General features: G+C 50.1%; 1 protein-coding gene and 1 pseudogene across 2 annotated transcripts in view; both read left to right on the forward strand.

Annotated features, from left to right (window-relative positions):
• The window catches only part of LOC121445434, a 19,287-nt pseudogene extending 13,473 nt beyond the window's left edge, over positions 1 to 5,814 (forward strand).
• LOC121445431 (transmembrane protein FAM155B) overlaps positions 5,259 to 14,941 on the forward strand; it is a 27,243-nt gene continuing 17,560 nt past the window's right edge. For both annotated transcript variants that reach the window (XM_041647569.1, XM_041647568.1), the window contains exon 1: positions 5,259 to 7,051. In XM_041647569.1, the coding sequence (XP_041503503.1) occupies positions 6,191 to 7,051 (861 nt within the window). In that variant the 5' untranslated portion in view covers positions 5,259 to 6,190. The remainder of the gene's footprint in view (positions 7,052 to 14,941) is intronic.

A 14,941-nucleotide genomic window follows, 5' to 3' on the forward strand; every position in this document is an offset into this window, starting at 1 on the left:
ATGCTCATGTATGTGAAAATATGATAATGAAATCTGCTATTTTATATAATTATTATATACTAGTAAGCCATTTCTTTTGGAAAGAAAAGGAAACTTAAGTGACAGTATATACAAATGCATAAAACAGTATTGGGTTATTGGGTTGTGTTGTGTTCAATGGAAATGTTTATTTTGATGTTTATCCTCCCTCCTGACCTCCAATTTAATCACTTTATACCATTCTGATTGCTAGCATGTCCAAGGCTTTGGACCCTAACCTAAATGAGCACTTCTCAACCTTCCGTCATGCTGTGTTCTTCTTTGAGTCTGTTTACCTCTAGACTGAACGTGCCCAGAGCTATCAACAGTTTTCCATATGGTGTTGCTGCTGTTATACCAGCCTAGTAACTCACTTTTGGACATCTTGCACTTTGTCATTGTACCCCAGCTGAAATGGGCTGTCTAGAATGGTTCATAGTGCTCCAGGTAGGATGTGACAAGTGTAGGGAAGGGCAGGAGCATCACTTCTCTTGTTCTGGTTCTATACTTCTATTAATGCAGCCTAAAAATCTAATTAGCTTTTTTGGCAGCATCATCACTCAGTTGGCTCACATTGACTTTACAATCAAATCAAGGTCTTTTTCACATATGCTGCTGTTAAACCAGGCAGGTATCTTCTATCCTATGCTAGAGGAACAAACCAGCTGTAATTGCTAGGAGAAAGTCCAGTGCAGCAATCATAGCCACGTATCAACAGAGTTTAGTTACAGACAAAAGACGGTATAGGCAAGCTGTTGATGGTTGGAGGTCAACCAGTTTCCTGTCCATTAAGGATTCTCCTCTTCTTCCTTAGTTACAGATTACCACAATTATTCAGAGCAGCAATGTGCTAAGCAAAAAATATTAAAAAATAAAATACTGTATTTCTCAGCTTCCTTTGTGGTTTAGAATGTTCGTATAATCTAGCTGCAGTCAAAGAGGTGCAGGTGGATGTCACTTGGTGCAGGACATCATTGTGAATTAAAAAGCAAAGGCTCTGTCAACTGATCTCTGCCTTTAGTCTTCTTCCCATCCAGTGTGCTCCTTTCCTTCTGTCTAGAATACAGACAAGAAACCCAGAGCTGAAGCAGCTATCTTGTGATCCTAAAGCACAATGCAAATGAATGGAAGCCTACATTAAAAAGAGTAGAAATGAAAAGCAGGGATCTTTCTGTTGGGGTGAGTGTTGATAATACACTACACTGTTCAGGTTAGCCACAACTGCATTATCCTCCGGGCTCACCCTCTCAGGTAATGGGACGGTAGGAATGCACCACCACACCTGACAGAAGCCCTGGTGTCAAGAATGCTATTGAACTGCCCCAGTAGCCCTGGACCAAGGAAACTTTGTTAAATGAAGCAAATAAATATTTATCTGTTTAAGCTACAGCTGTAGACTTGTTTATTATTTGTAGCCAAGGACATTCCTAACTGGAACAAAGTAATAACAAACTAAGGATCCAAATGAAGGCAAAGAGGACTCTAGAAATCAAAAAAGGGGCTACTTAGGCAATACATAGGCAACTGGTCCTGCCAGGAGGCATCTGCAATGGAGTTAAGCTTCAGGTTCAGGGTCAGTACTTCCTCCCTAGATGGCGGGGTAGAAGAGCATGACCAAGACTGAGACTTGCTAGGCGATAAGTATGAAGCTGGAGCTTGGGTATAGGATGTGAGACTCAAGGTTGAAGTCAAAAGACATGGGGAGAATAAGGCAGAGAATTGGGAAACTTGGGACCAAACTCGGAACAGCAGTAAAAGGACAAACTGATGCTGTATTCCAGGTTGGGAGTTGAGGCACACTGTGTTTACTTGAAGCCTTCTCATGTTTGTATAGGTGTGGGGTGTAGACAGAAAAAAAAAATCCTCAGATTATGGAAGGAGAAGGTGTCCTGCAATGTGATAGAGAGTGTGACAAACTTTAACCCACACTGTGCTTTAGCCACCCTGACACTCCTTTTGAATTCACCCTCTGTTGCATGCTCGTCTTTCCTGCTTGTGCCCATGACTTTTAAAAGACCTGATCTCTTCAAACAGTTGCCACTGTCTTCTTCCTATTGTAAGTGTTTCACCATGGAAACCTTTCCCTCCTCCCTCTATTCCAAGTCGTCTAGTTTAAGGATGCTCTTCCTGGATAGTGTGTATCCCTTCAGGCAAGACTATCCTTCAGCCTCTGGTCTCCGCTTGGAGTGCATCTAGATGGCAAGAGCTAGAAAAAAAGGATGACTGGAGTTTTCCGGGTGCAGAGATCAGAGTGCTCCACTCCTGCTTCTCACCTTGGCTTCCTTGCTCCAGCAGAGGCCAATGTTTTCCCCACCCCCATTCCTCCTTCCAGTGTAATCGAAAGTGAGAGAATGAGATCGCCCTCTGCCTGCTAGTGTGCTACCACTTCTCCTTTGTGTGTACCAGGTGCTGTGTGCGGAAGCCATTGTGATATTGTGCTCCTATGATAAATGGACCTCTGTGAGACACTTTTCTCCTTGTGTATACAGGGATAGAGGGAGTCTTGCCTGAGTGACTTCTCACAGAAAGCTCCAGAGGTGCTCAGTGTAAATAGCCTGGGCCAGGCAGGTTGCTCTTTCAATTGGCAAGAGAGGGTGTCAATCACCACGGGCCTGCCAATCAGCTCTAAACTAGACATCTGTAGCCATTAGCCTTCTCTATGAATCACAACATTGAATCTTCCAAAGACTAAACAGAGAAGAGCTCCCAAAGACCGTTCCTAGGTGGGAAGGAGCAGGTCTGCCGGTGTCACTAATGGAGCTCTTTAGTTTCACCCTCCTTCTGCTTCTCACATCTAGGCCAGTTCCAGGTCCTTCCCATTAATCACACCTCGTTCATTCTCCTCCCAAGCACATTTTTCTCCCACTCCAGCTGATGCTGTCTTTGTCCAGTCCTCAATGCCTCTCACTTGGACTCCTAAACAGTCTTCTAACTTGTCTCCTTGCGGCCAGCCTTGCCCCTCCAATGCACTCTCCATGCCGCAACCAAGTCAATCCTTTGAAAATACAAATCTGATCAGATATCTCCTCTCAAAAATTGTCCAGCCTTTTCTGTGGCTTCAGGTACCCTTAGTTAGGATAAAGTCCAGGATCCTCATGATTAGGTTCCCGCAAAATGCTCAGTCTTCATTTTGGCAGTGTTCCCACTTTGCGTCTAGCTGCAGCAAGCTACTTTGTAGGTTTCTACCGTGTCTTTCCTAGCTTCGCTTCTACACCCTTATACATGACTTCCCTTCTCCTGCGATACCCTTCATCACCACCTTCTCTACTTTCTCTTTAGTCTAAACCCATTTATCCCTTAGCACCTCAACTATCCTTTCTATCCTAAGACACACATTGTACTCACATCTGTATCACTGTTAGGCAGTATGGCACATGGAATTTAATACATTCTCTGTAGATGTTTTCCAACTCGCCTGGCTATGGCAAAACTGCCTCTGAGGAAAGCTTCCAGAGATGACTAGTTCATCTCTCTATGGGAAGGAGACCTCTCGTTGATACCATTCTTTCATATTTGGCTACAATCCCTTCTTTAATGACTACTTTCCCAATTCAACAGCAAGTACTCCCATAGCAAGGCTGTGTCTGAACAATTACATCCTATGTAGGTCCATGAAGTGCTCAAATATAATGAATGAATAAGTCTTGTGAACGTCTGACAGTTTTTTCCTTTTGCCATATCTTGTTTTACTTTGCCTCTAAAGTCTAAACTACCACATTCACACACATACATGGTTGCTTTCTACTGCTGAAAATTTTTTCCTTCTCATTTCATCTGGAATGTCCTTCTCACTCACCCACCCAACTTCATCACTTCTTTAGGGACCAGTTCCTCTTCCAGCACCCGCTCAGAAAGTTTCCATGCATGCTTTGCAGTTTTCCTCTGAGTAGTGCCAACAGTTCCCACCCATCTCATTTAGCCCTTAGCATCCCCTCGCGTTGCCAAAATGAGGACAAAGCATGGCCAGTTTTAGAAGTATTACTTGAACCCAACTCTATCCATAAATTCTACTAGCCAATATGTAAGTCTCACTTCCTTACTTCAAAGACTGTCGCTTCCTTTAGGGCTGGTCTGTGTCTTCTATTCCTTCATCTTTCTATAGCCTTCCTGGAACTGTAGAGCGTTCTAGGGACACACTCCCTGGGTTTCTGTCTGAGATGCACTGGTTGTCTTGGGCGGTTTAAGGACACTAACCTTCAGCTTCCTTGTATGCAAATGAAGGAACGCTAACATCCATCTCATAAGTAAGCTTAGAAGAATAAAGCAAGTTAAAGTGCCAAGTGCAGTATCTAGCAAGTTGAACGCTGCTCAATAAAGACTCTTTTCTCCATTGTTATGATTAGTGACGAATCTCTGCTGCAGTGATCCCTTAAAAACTACAAGGAGAGAGTTACAGAGGAAAGGGAATGAAGAAAGGACGTAGACCACTGGAGACCTGTGATTTTTGTGAAGTCCAAACAAGGTTAGTAGCGCGGCAGGACATTTGTATGTCCGAGTTCCTAGAGCCATGTGACTCTATAAGCCCCAAGCACATGGTTCCACCCGGCGCAGCTTCTCTAACTCTGGCGCTCAGCTATTCTCAGCAGCCTGTAGGGGGAGCCAGGAAGCTAGGACAGGATTTTGGGGGAGGCTGCTTGAAATCTTCCTAAGGGCAAAAAAACGACACCCCACCACTACTACCCGTCTTAGTGCACTGCCTTGCCTCCTTCTAGACACACTCCTAGCTCAGTACTATTCAGCAGCTAAACTGGGAGCTGTCCTTCAGCACCAGGGCAGCCTTGGCCTCAGGCAGGACAGTGAGGGCGTCAGTGGAGTTAGGGAGTCCGGACCGGTCCGATCCGCAACCGGCTCCAGTGTCCCCTAGTCAAGAGGACGAGGGCAACGCTACCCAGAGAGGTAGCAAGAACCTAAGGAGATGCCTCCTGCTTCTTAGAATCACCCTCAGAAGTCCCCTAGCCCTCGGGGGGAGCGAGGGGCGGTCCTGGGGAGGGAGGCGGGCGCCGGTTTGGTGGGGGGAAGGGGAGCGCCAGGCCTGGGACTCTGCGTGTGGCGTGTGCACGCGGGGAGCGGTCGGATGAACGGAGGCGCTGAAGTGAATGGAGTTGGGGGTGGACTGGAAACATCCCCAAACAGCACAGGCTGCGGCCGGCGGGGGCTGGGGTTGGGGAGGGGGGAGTCCTGAGGCGCAGGCGCAGTCGGGGCCCCAGTCCCGTTCCCTCCTCCTCCCGGTGCCTCTTTCTCCGCCCCGCTCCCCCCCAAACACACTCGCACACGGGCTCTCAAGGTGTTCTCCGCACAGCGGAAGATGGCGACAGACTGAGGGGGCATGGCCAGCGGGAGCCACGGGGCCATGCCTTTGGGCGGCCGCCACAGCGGTGCGAAGCAGAGGCGGAAGCGAGAGGCGCACTAAGTAAAGCCGGGGCGTCCGCGTCCGGGCGTCTGGGGCGCTGCGGGGAGCCAGGTGGCCCGCCCGAGCCGGAACTCCGGGAGCCGCGGGTGCCGAGGCAGGAGCAGAGGCGACCCGGGACCGGCCCCGGCGGACGGCCAGAGCTCGAGCAAAGCCCGAAGGGCCGGCCTAGGAGAAGTGCGAGCGAGCGAGCGAGGCAGGGAGCTGCACGGAGCGGGCAGCGGGCAGACGGGCGGGAGAGGAGCGGCGCGGGCGACAGGAGCGGAGTGGAGCGGAGCGGAGCGCGGCGGGGCCCGCACGGCGGCGCTCAGGGGCGCAGAGCCGCGCTGCTGAGCCGAGACGGCCGGGACGGAGTGCGAGCCGGGGAGGGCACCGGTGGCACGGAGTGAAGTGGCGCGGAGCCCGGGGCAGCCGAGGGACCCGACATTATGAGTGCGGCGCCGCCGCCACTGCCGCCACCGCCCCAGTGCCCCGCACCGCCCCCCGCCGGGACGGCGGGCTGCGCCTAGCGGGTCGGGAGGCGGCGCCCCGGCTGCCAGCGAGGGAGCGAGGGAGCGCGGGAGGGGCGCGGAGACGACCCGAGAGCGCCCCGCGACTCCGATCTGAGCGGGGTCCCCCGGGCCGGCTGGCCTGCCTCGCCATGCAGCCCCCGAGGTAGAGCCTGGACGGCGCTGAGGAGCGCGGAGCGGTGCGCAACCCGCCCTTCTGAGACGGCCGTCCGGCCTCGCGCCTACCTACTCCCTCCAGCCCGAACCCCCCTGAAATATGTTCAGGGGCGCTTGGATGTGGCCCGGGAAAGACGCCGCCGCGCTGAGTATCTGCTGCTGCTGCTGCTGCTGGGCTCCCAGGTCGAGCGACAAACCTTGCGCCGATTCTGAGCGGGCGCAGCGATGGCGACTGTCCCTGGCGTCCCTGCTCTTCTTCACCGTGCTGCTCGCTGACCATCTGTGGCTGTGCGCGGGGGCCCGGCCCCGGGGCAGGGAGGTAAGCAGCACCTTGCGGCCGCCCTGGGGGGCCGGCCGCGAGCGGCAGCGGGTGCCTCCTCGCGCGGTGTTGCCGCTCTCACCGCCGTCGCAGGGCGAGTCCAGCGCGTCCTCGGACACCTGCAGCCCGCGATACCGCAACCTGACCAAAGCCGCCCCCGCCGTCGGCCCCGGGCCGGTCTGCGGTGGTGTCCCAGAGCCCACGGGGCTGGACGCAGCTTGCACCAAATTGGAATATTTGCAGAGACTTTTTGAACCGACCACCCCGGCTCCCCCTCTGCGGCCCCCTGACGCGCCTTCTCATACCCCGGCTGAGTTCCCCCCCGCCAAAAAGAACTTGCTCAAAGGCCACTTTCGGAACTTTACTCTCTCTTTTTGCGACACCTACACAGTCTGGGACTTGCTGCTTGGCATGGACCGCCCAGAAAGACTGGACTGCACTCTGGACACCCTGCTGGGGGACCTGCTGGCCGTAATGGCCAGCCCGGGCTCCGGGACCTGGGAGGTATGTAACAACTGCATCGAGGCGTACCAGCGACTGGACCGACATGCTCAGGAAAAATATGATGAGTTCGACCTCGTGATGCATAAATACTTGCAGGCAAAAGAGTACTCTATCCGGTCCTGCACGAAAGGCTGCAAGGTAGGCATTGATGGCCCATGCCACGACAGCTACCTGGCTCGAGGCAGTTTCTGTGGCAGTGGGACTAGGGGGAAAAAAGGGGCTCCCTCTCTATCCATCACACCACTCCCACCATTCCCAGTGTAGCACTGTGTCACCTGGATCCCCTCCCTAGAGAAGGACCCGTAGGGATTTGGGTCAACTTCTTCGAGTTTAAGGTTTGAACCTTTTAAGGCTGGAGCTTCTGGTGCACTGCTTCCCTTCCCGCATGAGGGGGAGCGGGGCTCTGGACTGACAAAGTGGTTGAGGGGAGATTGGGAGTGTGCTCCCCAGTCTCCAGCATCCTGGTTGGCCTTAAACCCCATTCCTCGGCTAGAATTAATTCTGGAACTGGCTTTGAAGGAGGGGGGTGTACAGTAAGAGGAAGAATATTTGACTACCTAATCCTCACCCTTTAGTTCCTGCCAATGGATGAGAGACCAGACCACGCCTGGTGACAGGGTACATTACACTGTTGACCTTATACAACCCAAGATACTGGCCAGATCCTAAACAGGGGAGCCCAAGGATGCCTGTCTTCTCTTAAGGAGGGAACCTGTAGGCTTCTGAATTCTGATGAGAGAACGCTCGGGGGAACAGGGCTTTTCAGCTTGTGGAGGGGCCATGGAAGGTTGGTGCAACACAAAGCAAAAACTCCCAGGGCTCCTGGCTAGTGACGAGAAAAGCTGGGTTACTGGCTGCTAGGGATGGGCATCTAGAGGAAACCAGGGGGCAAACAACTGTAGAAGAGACTTTCCTCCAGAAGAACTGGGTGTTGAGAAATTTCTTGACCCTCAGTCGGGTTTTTCTGTATAGTAGGTAGGTGGGGCTGTGCACATTTGGGGCCTGAAGCTGCTCCCCTGTTTTTTTTTTTTCCTGCCTGGCCAGGTGGCCTGCTTTGGGAAGAAAGAGCACAGCAAGGTCAAAAAGGTCAAGTGACAATGAGACCAGGTGGGTCTCATACATTTTGGAGCTGGGAGCCACCAGCTGGAGAGTAAGGCAGTTGCCCCCTGGTCTAGATCTTCTCCTCCCCAGGCTTTGAGAAGAGGCAGCAAGCACTTCCCGCAAGCATTGTTTCTGTGGACTTCTACAAGGTTCTGCTGTTCTCTGTGGGCCCCCTAGGGATTTGGGGTGGAGGACTGGGGAGGGAAGGAGTAGCTCCTAGATTCTGACTTCACTTTCTCCTTCTTCCTTTTCCTATTCTCGTAACCTAGCAGTCTCCTCCCGCCTCGCTCAGCCTCAGCTGACTCACTGCCTCACTCACACTACCAAATGAGATATTCCACTTCTTAAAGGTGTACAGACAGAGAGACAGACATACACAGCCATGCACCACCAGCGATACTCCAGACTAAGTCATCCAGAGAAACAGTGAGGTTTGCCACTTTCATAAGCAGTGCTGTCAAAGCAGGCACCATGCCACACACATCTCCCTATGGAGTCAGAGACATGCGTACAATCGCATGAGGAAAGACACATTTTGTCATACAGAGCTAGAGACACGAACTCTAATTGCCTGCCACCGACATACCCTTGGTGAGAGCAGAGATATTGTCCCCTAGCAGACAGAATAAATGATATCTTGCAGTCCTCTTTCCAAGCCTATAGCCACAACCGTTCTTTTTCAATATCCAAAATGAATGAAAACCATGGCACAACTTTTCTATGGGGTTTTCTTCCTGCTATAGTTGGCTCCAAGCTCCATCTGACCTCACACTGAATTAAAATCCCTCGCATTGGTTGCTGATGCAAAGCAGCTTGGTGTCCGAGGAGGCAGTGGTTCGCTCTGTTTCTGGCCGCTGTCGAGGGCTAGTTAGCAGCTTGCTTTGGGGCGCATTATTTCACTTCCTCTAATCCTTTGTTTCCTCATTTGTAATGCAGGAAAAATATCCTTGCCCTGCCAAAGTCTTGAATGTTTTGTGATATTTACATGGGAATGCATGGCTAGTAGCATTTTGTACTAAGAATTTAACACCTGGCTTAGATGTAATGTTTCAGTTGTTCACGTTTGTTATGAGAGTACAACTACCTAGGTTACCTCCATTTACAGATGAGGAAACTGAGGTACATATGGGTCATACAGTTTGCCCCACAGCAACGAGCAGGAATTCCAGCACTCCAGCTCCCTGTCCTCATGCTAAATCCTTGCTTTTGCCCTCCCTGGCTTCCTATCAAGTTCCCCGGGCCCTCTCTCCTGGATCATTCCTCTCCAGCCCGAGTGAGAGTTCTCCAGCTCTTCCTGTCTTATGCTGGCAACAGGGCTGTGGCAACTTCTCGATTCCTCTGTGTTTCCCACTTCTTCCAAAGCTTTCTCCTCCAGCTGAGGCCCAAACCTGTAGTCTTTAGTCCCGTTTTCTGATGGGATGAAAGGGAAAGGCAGTTTGGTCCCCATTTCCTCAGCCACTCACCCCACCTTCTCACAGGCCTTCTTCACCCTGAGAAGCCTTCCCCTGAGCTCAGAGCCCTCCTTTCCAGCCCACATCCCAAGTGGGATCCCGTGGGGGATAATGCCCCATACCTACAATCCTCTGAAGTGACAATCTGAAATCCTAGGAGGATAAGAAGGTTTCTTCTACATCTGTAAACCAAGTCTGGAGACTGGTTCTTGAGCCAAATGACCCCCTATTCCCAGGGCCCTTGTTCTAAGTGCCTTGGTCAGATCCTTCCTATGTGACCCTAGAAACCCCTTTCTCTGCCTCTGAGATGTCTGCCCCTGTTTTGGGCCACACAGGGCCCCAAGAATCATACCTGCCCTCGCTGCTGCCTGTGACACCTCCCAATTTAGTACCAGCTGCAACATTTCCTTAATGTGCGACTGACTTCCTCTCGCATAACAGAGATGAGGCTAACCCGAGGCAATGCCCATCCCCATACTGGCCTCTCCTAGGTCTGAGGATGATATGATACTTCCTTATTTCCCCGTGAATCCCTTCCTCCTTCACACACACACACACACACACACACACACACACACACACACACACTCACACAGTCCCTCCCTCGGCCTTGCCCAGGGTTACCATACAAATCCCCTCCCACATCTCCATCCTCCTAATCTTGCCCTGCCCCTGCCTGCTGCTGATTGCTTTTCCCACTTCTGTCTCTTTCCTCCTCTCTGTTCAGAACACTCAGGGTGAGGAGAATGAGGAGCAAACTCTGGCTTCTTTTCTCAGAGTTCTTCCTCCAAGAAGGCCAAGAGGACTAAGAGAAGGGACATCGTCAGTTCTTTTGGCAGCCATTAGCTGCACTAATCAGCTAGTTGCAGAAGGATTTGCTAGTGTCGATCCACTCCAGACTGTCTGACACCCACCTGGCAGCTTGCGTGTTTGATACTGGGACGGATCAACTGATGGGGTTGAGAAGGAGGCTAGAGCCTGAATTCCCCGGAGAGAGTTAAAGGAGTTTGACTTGGGAAAGAGGGGGCTCAGGAAGGTATGGTCTCAGATTTAATGCCTCAAAAGGGTTGTCCTTGTATGCATGTCTTGATTGATCCCGAGGGACTTCACAGAAAGTCCTGCATTCCAACTTAGATTTCCCTTCTTACAAGTGTAACCTTGAACCTATGGACCTCAAGTCTCTGAGCCTCACTTTTTCATCTGTCAAATGGGGCTTATTCATCAGGAAAGCTCCGTAAGTTCAGTATTAATGTGAAGTCTGTACAGCATCTAGGCTTAGCACATCAGACACTCTCCCTTCTGGTTTTTGTTGTGAGAAGGAACAGACTGCCTTAGAGCTCCTATCCCCAGGAAGTATCTGGCCCAATACAAGTGGACTGCTGGGTGAAATGCCACGGCGATGACCGACCGAGGACTCTATTTGCATGGAGGAAGGAATTGGATCAGGTGACCTCAAAGGTCTGCCTCAGAACAGAGGTTAAGAGGTTAAAGTAGAGCCTGCTCCCTGATCAACAGCGTTGGATGGGAGAGGCTAAGGAAAGAGGTTTGGCCTCAACACCCCAACTGAGGGAGAGGGTGGGGACTGCCAAAGCCAGCACCTTGCCTTCTGCCCATACCCACTGGGGCCCTGCTCTTCCTCCAGTCCGGCCTGGCAGCTGTTTCTGCCTCACTGCCTTCCCTCCTCCCACCTGCCACAGCTTTCCTGTCAAGCAGGACTGTCGGGCTAACACTGGAGATAATGGGAACTAAACGTAAGGGGTTTGAAGTACTGGGCAAAGGGCAGGAGTCTTAAATTAAGTGGTGGTTCTTGTTATTGCTCAGGCATTCTCTCTGGCCCAGAACTCTTAAAGCCAGAAAGAGGGCCCCCGGCCCCTGTTTGGAGGCAGAGGAAAACGGAAGACATTAATAAGCAGCCTCCTGGGATTTCACAGCAAAGCTGGCCCTAGGGGCGGGGCCTCCAGATCCAGAGCAGTTCATCTCATCATCACACATGGTGATCTAGGAGAGGTCAGGGGCACAGCATCTCAGAGCAGGCACAGAGAAGAGGCAAAGCTTACCGCTGGGACAAGGGTTAGTAAATTACAGCTGGGAGTGACAACGTAGTCACCTGTTGAAATACACCTCTAGATCCTTGACCTACATCCTGACCACGCTCTCCACTCCAACCCTTATGCTCTGCCTGCATTGTAGGCCAGGCTTGACATTCCTATCCAGATTTCAGTGAGCGCTAACTGGACAGTGTTTTACGACCCTCAACCCCTCCCAAACTACATCCCACACCACACTAACCCTCATCCATGTATCTACTCTTCTCTGTTTTATCCCAGAACTTACCCCTTGTCTTCCTGGCCTGACTACCTCCTGCCCCACTTTGTTGATCTCCAGCAGCTGAATGGCACCATCCCACTCTCCATCTACCTCCACCTTCCCAACCCTGCCAACTTCTACTGCGTGTTTCACACCCTTCTCTGCCTCCCCTGCCTCCCCTCCTTGGCACCATACTTCTTGCCCTTGGCACTTCCATGTCCCCGCGCCCCTTACATCCCTCACACTCTACTCACAATGAATCTCCCTCGTTCCATTTCTCTTCTTGCCCCGATTTTCTTTCATCTTCCGATCTTCTCTTCTTTTGCCCCATTCCCCCTTCATCCTCTCCTCTGATCTTTCTTGTCCTTTTTTTCCCCTTTCTACAGCCTATACAGGGCACACACACACGCACGCACACACACACACACACACACACACACACACACACACATGCACACACATACAGGGCATGCACACACACTCATATACATAGACACACAGGTACACACATCCCATAGTCTTCATGGCTACTTCCCATCTTTCCTACAAGCTGGTGACCTGACTACTATAGTCACTATAGCAATGGGAACCTTCAGGAAGGATGTACTGGTATCTCCTGAAGATGTGGGAAGTAAAGAGGGAGGAAAGGCGCCCAGCAACCCGCCACCCAATATTGTTCTGGCTGGAAGTGTCTACTGAACATGGGGTGGGGATGAGGAAAGAAAAAAAAGTGATGGACCAAGATAAAAAGAGAGTCAAGTATCTTTGACTACATCAAGAAGGCTGGAAGGGTGCTCCCAAACTATGTGAATGTGTGCTGGTACCTTCTGTAGACATTAGTACCTGAGAGAAAAAGTACACCCGCTCTACTGTATGTGGTTGGGGATGTAGGCCAACACCTGAGACTCAGGGGTTTGGGGTTGTCTTAGAAAAATTTCACTGTTGGGGCAGGTTTTCTGTGAGCCCCATGCACCAAGGCTAATTACCTGCATCATGCTTCTGTAGAGTGGCCAACTAACCTGACCCTCAGCTCCTCTCAGTCACGTGGCATGCCAGCTGCAGGTGTGTGCTGAATGCTAGGAGCCACCCCTCCTTCTGGGGACTCTGCACAATCTGGGGGCTCACAAACACATTTCTTCAACAATGGTCAGGTAGGACCCTGGACAATGGTTACGTCTGCATCCCTGTGGTTACGGGGTACAGACCAGGATCTATTCGAGGAATGACATATCAGTGTTCTGTTCATGCTCAGAAGAGGGAGTTCAGAGAAGCCTGAATTTGAGGCCTTGTCAGGTAGGGTTTAGAGGGAAGAGTGAGGGCATTCAGTGGGCTAGGCTTGTGGCAAGAAGGAGCTACTACAAAAGGAGAAGGGTTCCCACAGCCAAAGTTCTTGTTCAAATGGATTCTGGAAATGGGATCTGGAATCTGAGCCACAAGTTTTTGGGCCAAAAGATGAGTCCAGCTGGCTCCAAAGAAGAAAGGGATAAGAAAAGGAAGTTTAAAAAACAAAAACAAAAATCAAGCTTTTGAAAACCTAGACAATGTGTGTGCGCGTGTGCGTATGCATGTGAGAGTGTGTGTGTGTGTGTGTGTGTGTGTGTGTGTGTGTGTGTGTGTGTGTGTGTGTGTGTGTAAACTCAGTCTTGACAATGTTCCTAGCAGGAAAGCACCATTATTATCCCCATTTTACAAATGTAATAGTTGAGGTTTGGCAAGAAGAAATGACCTCCTTAAGTCACATAGGACAGGGAGCTGGGTTAAAAAACCTTTTTCTTTCCCCAGTGCACAAATGTATAAAGAAGATGTTAATATTGTCTGTCAGCTGTTGGAGGCAATGCCCTGCTAGCTATGAATAGACTGTGGCGAGAAGTTGGGCTGGCTATATGGGAGGCTTGGCAGAACCTATTGGAAACTTAGGGTACCCTCTGGAGTAGCTCAGATTCACCAGCAACCTCTTTGTTCAAGGTACCTGTTTTTTGTCCTTAAGATCCAGCAACAGATTTCTCCCTCTCTTGGCAGCCATATTTTGCCTCATGATAGGCTATCCAATCCCAAGTGGTCAACCTTAAACACATAAACATGGGAACAACATTAAATGGGCTTAGCAGATTTCTATATGTGTATGTGTATATATGTGCCAATAATAAAGAGGTCATAAATTGGGGAGTAGGGATAGCATGCGAGGAGTTATAGGATGAAGGAGGGGTAGAAGTGATGTGAATACAGTACATGTGTAGGAAGTTCTCAAAAAAATCAATTAAAATTTGATTTCAAAGGAAGACCCAGTGGAATCACTGAGGTGTCCTCTTAGGATAGTAACAGGAAGATCGGAAGAAGGGAGGTTTGTGCCTTCCTCATCTACAGGCTTAGCAAAGAAGAAGGGAAGACCGTGGCTCCACATATCTTAAGAAAAGGTATATATCTGTTAGTTTCCCAGTCTCAGTCTACTGGAAGTATCCGCCAGAGAATAGAAAAGGAGAAAGTGCCCTACACAGGCCTAATGCCTGCTGGAGCCCCACCCCATCCCTAGCACACACTGGAAGCTGGCAGAACCAAAAGAGAAAACAAATGCAGTGAGATCTTGTCACCTAAAAGCCATATGATGTCTTGCCTGGACTCTGGATGTCCAGTTCCCATGCCAGGACTTTGTTGAGTCCCCAGTCTGAGATGCCTTGGAAACAGAAAGAAAGAGGTACATGTGGTAGTGTGAACATTTCCAGTGTCTCCATCTTTCTTTGTTTGAAGCAGTTAGCACATCTACCCAGCTAACTTCTGAAAGGTGAAGTATGTCTGTTCAGTTTTCAACTCAAGTTAATTCTTCAAAATTAGTTGGTTCTTTAAATAATAGACTCAAAATCTTTATTTTTCCTTGCTTATTAAAAATACAGTCTTTGAGAACTGTTAGAAACAAGAACTATAGTAGAGAAAAGGACCTAGAGACATTTAGGGGTTTTTCATTGTTATAAAGTATACGTAACAGAACTTAGCATTTCAAGGATATAATTCAATGGCATTGAGTACATTTCCATTTCATTACTACTTTTAAAGCATTTTCATTCTCCCAAACACAAATTTTCTACCTGTTAAACAATAATTCCTCTTTTCTCCTTCACTCTATTCCCTGGAAACCAACAATGTGCTTTCTATCTCTTTTAACTTGACTTTCTGA

Source organism: Microtus oregoni, unplaced genomic scaffold (assembly GCF_018167655.1).
Source record: "Microtus oregoni isolate MIOR12 unplaced genomic scaffold, Mior012 000190F_ref0000421, whole genome shotgun sequence".
NCBI lineage: Eukaryota > Metazoa > Chordata > Mammalia > Rodentia > Cricetidae > Microtus > Microtus oregoni.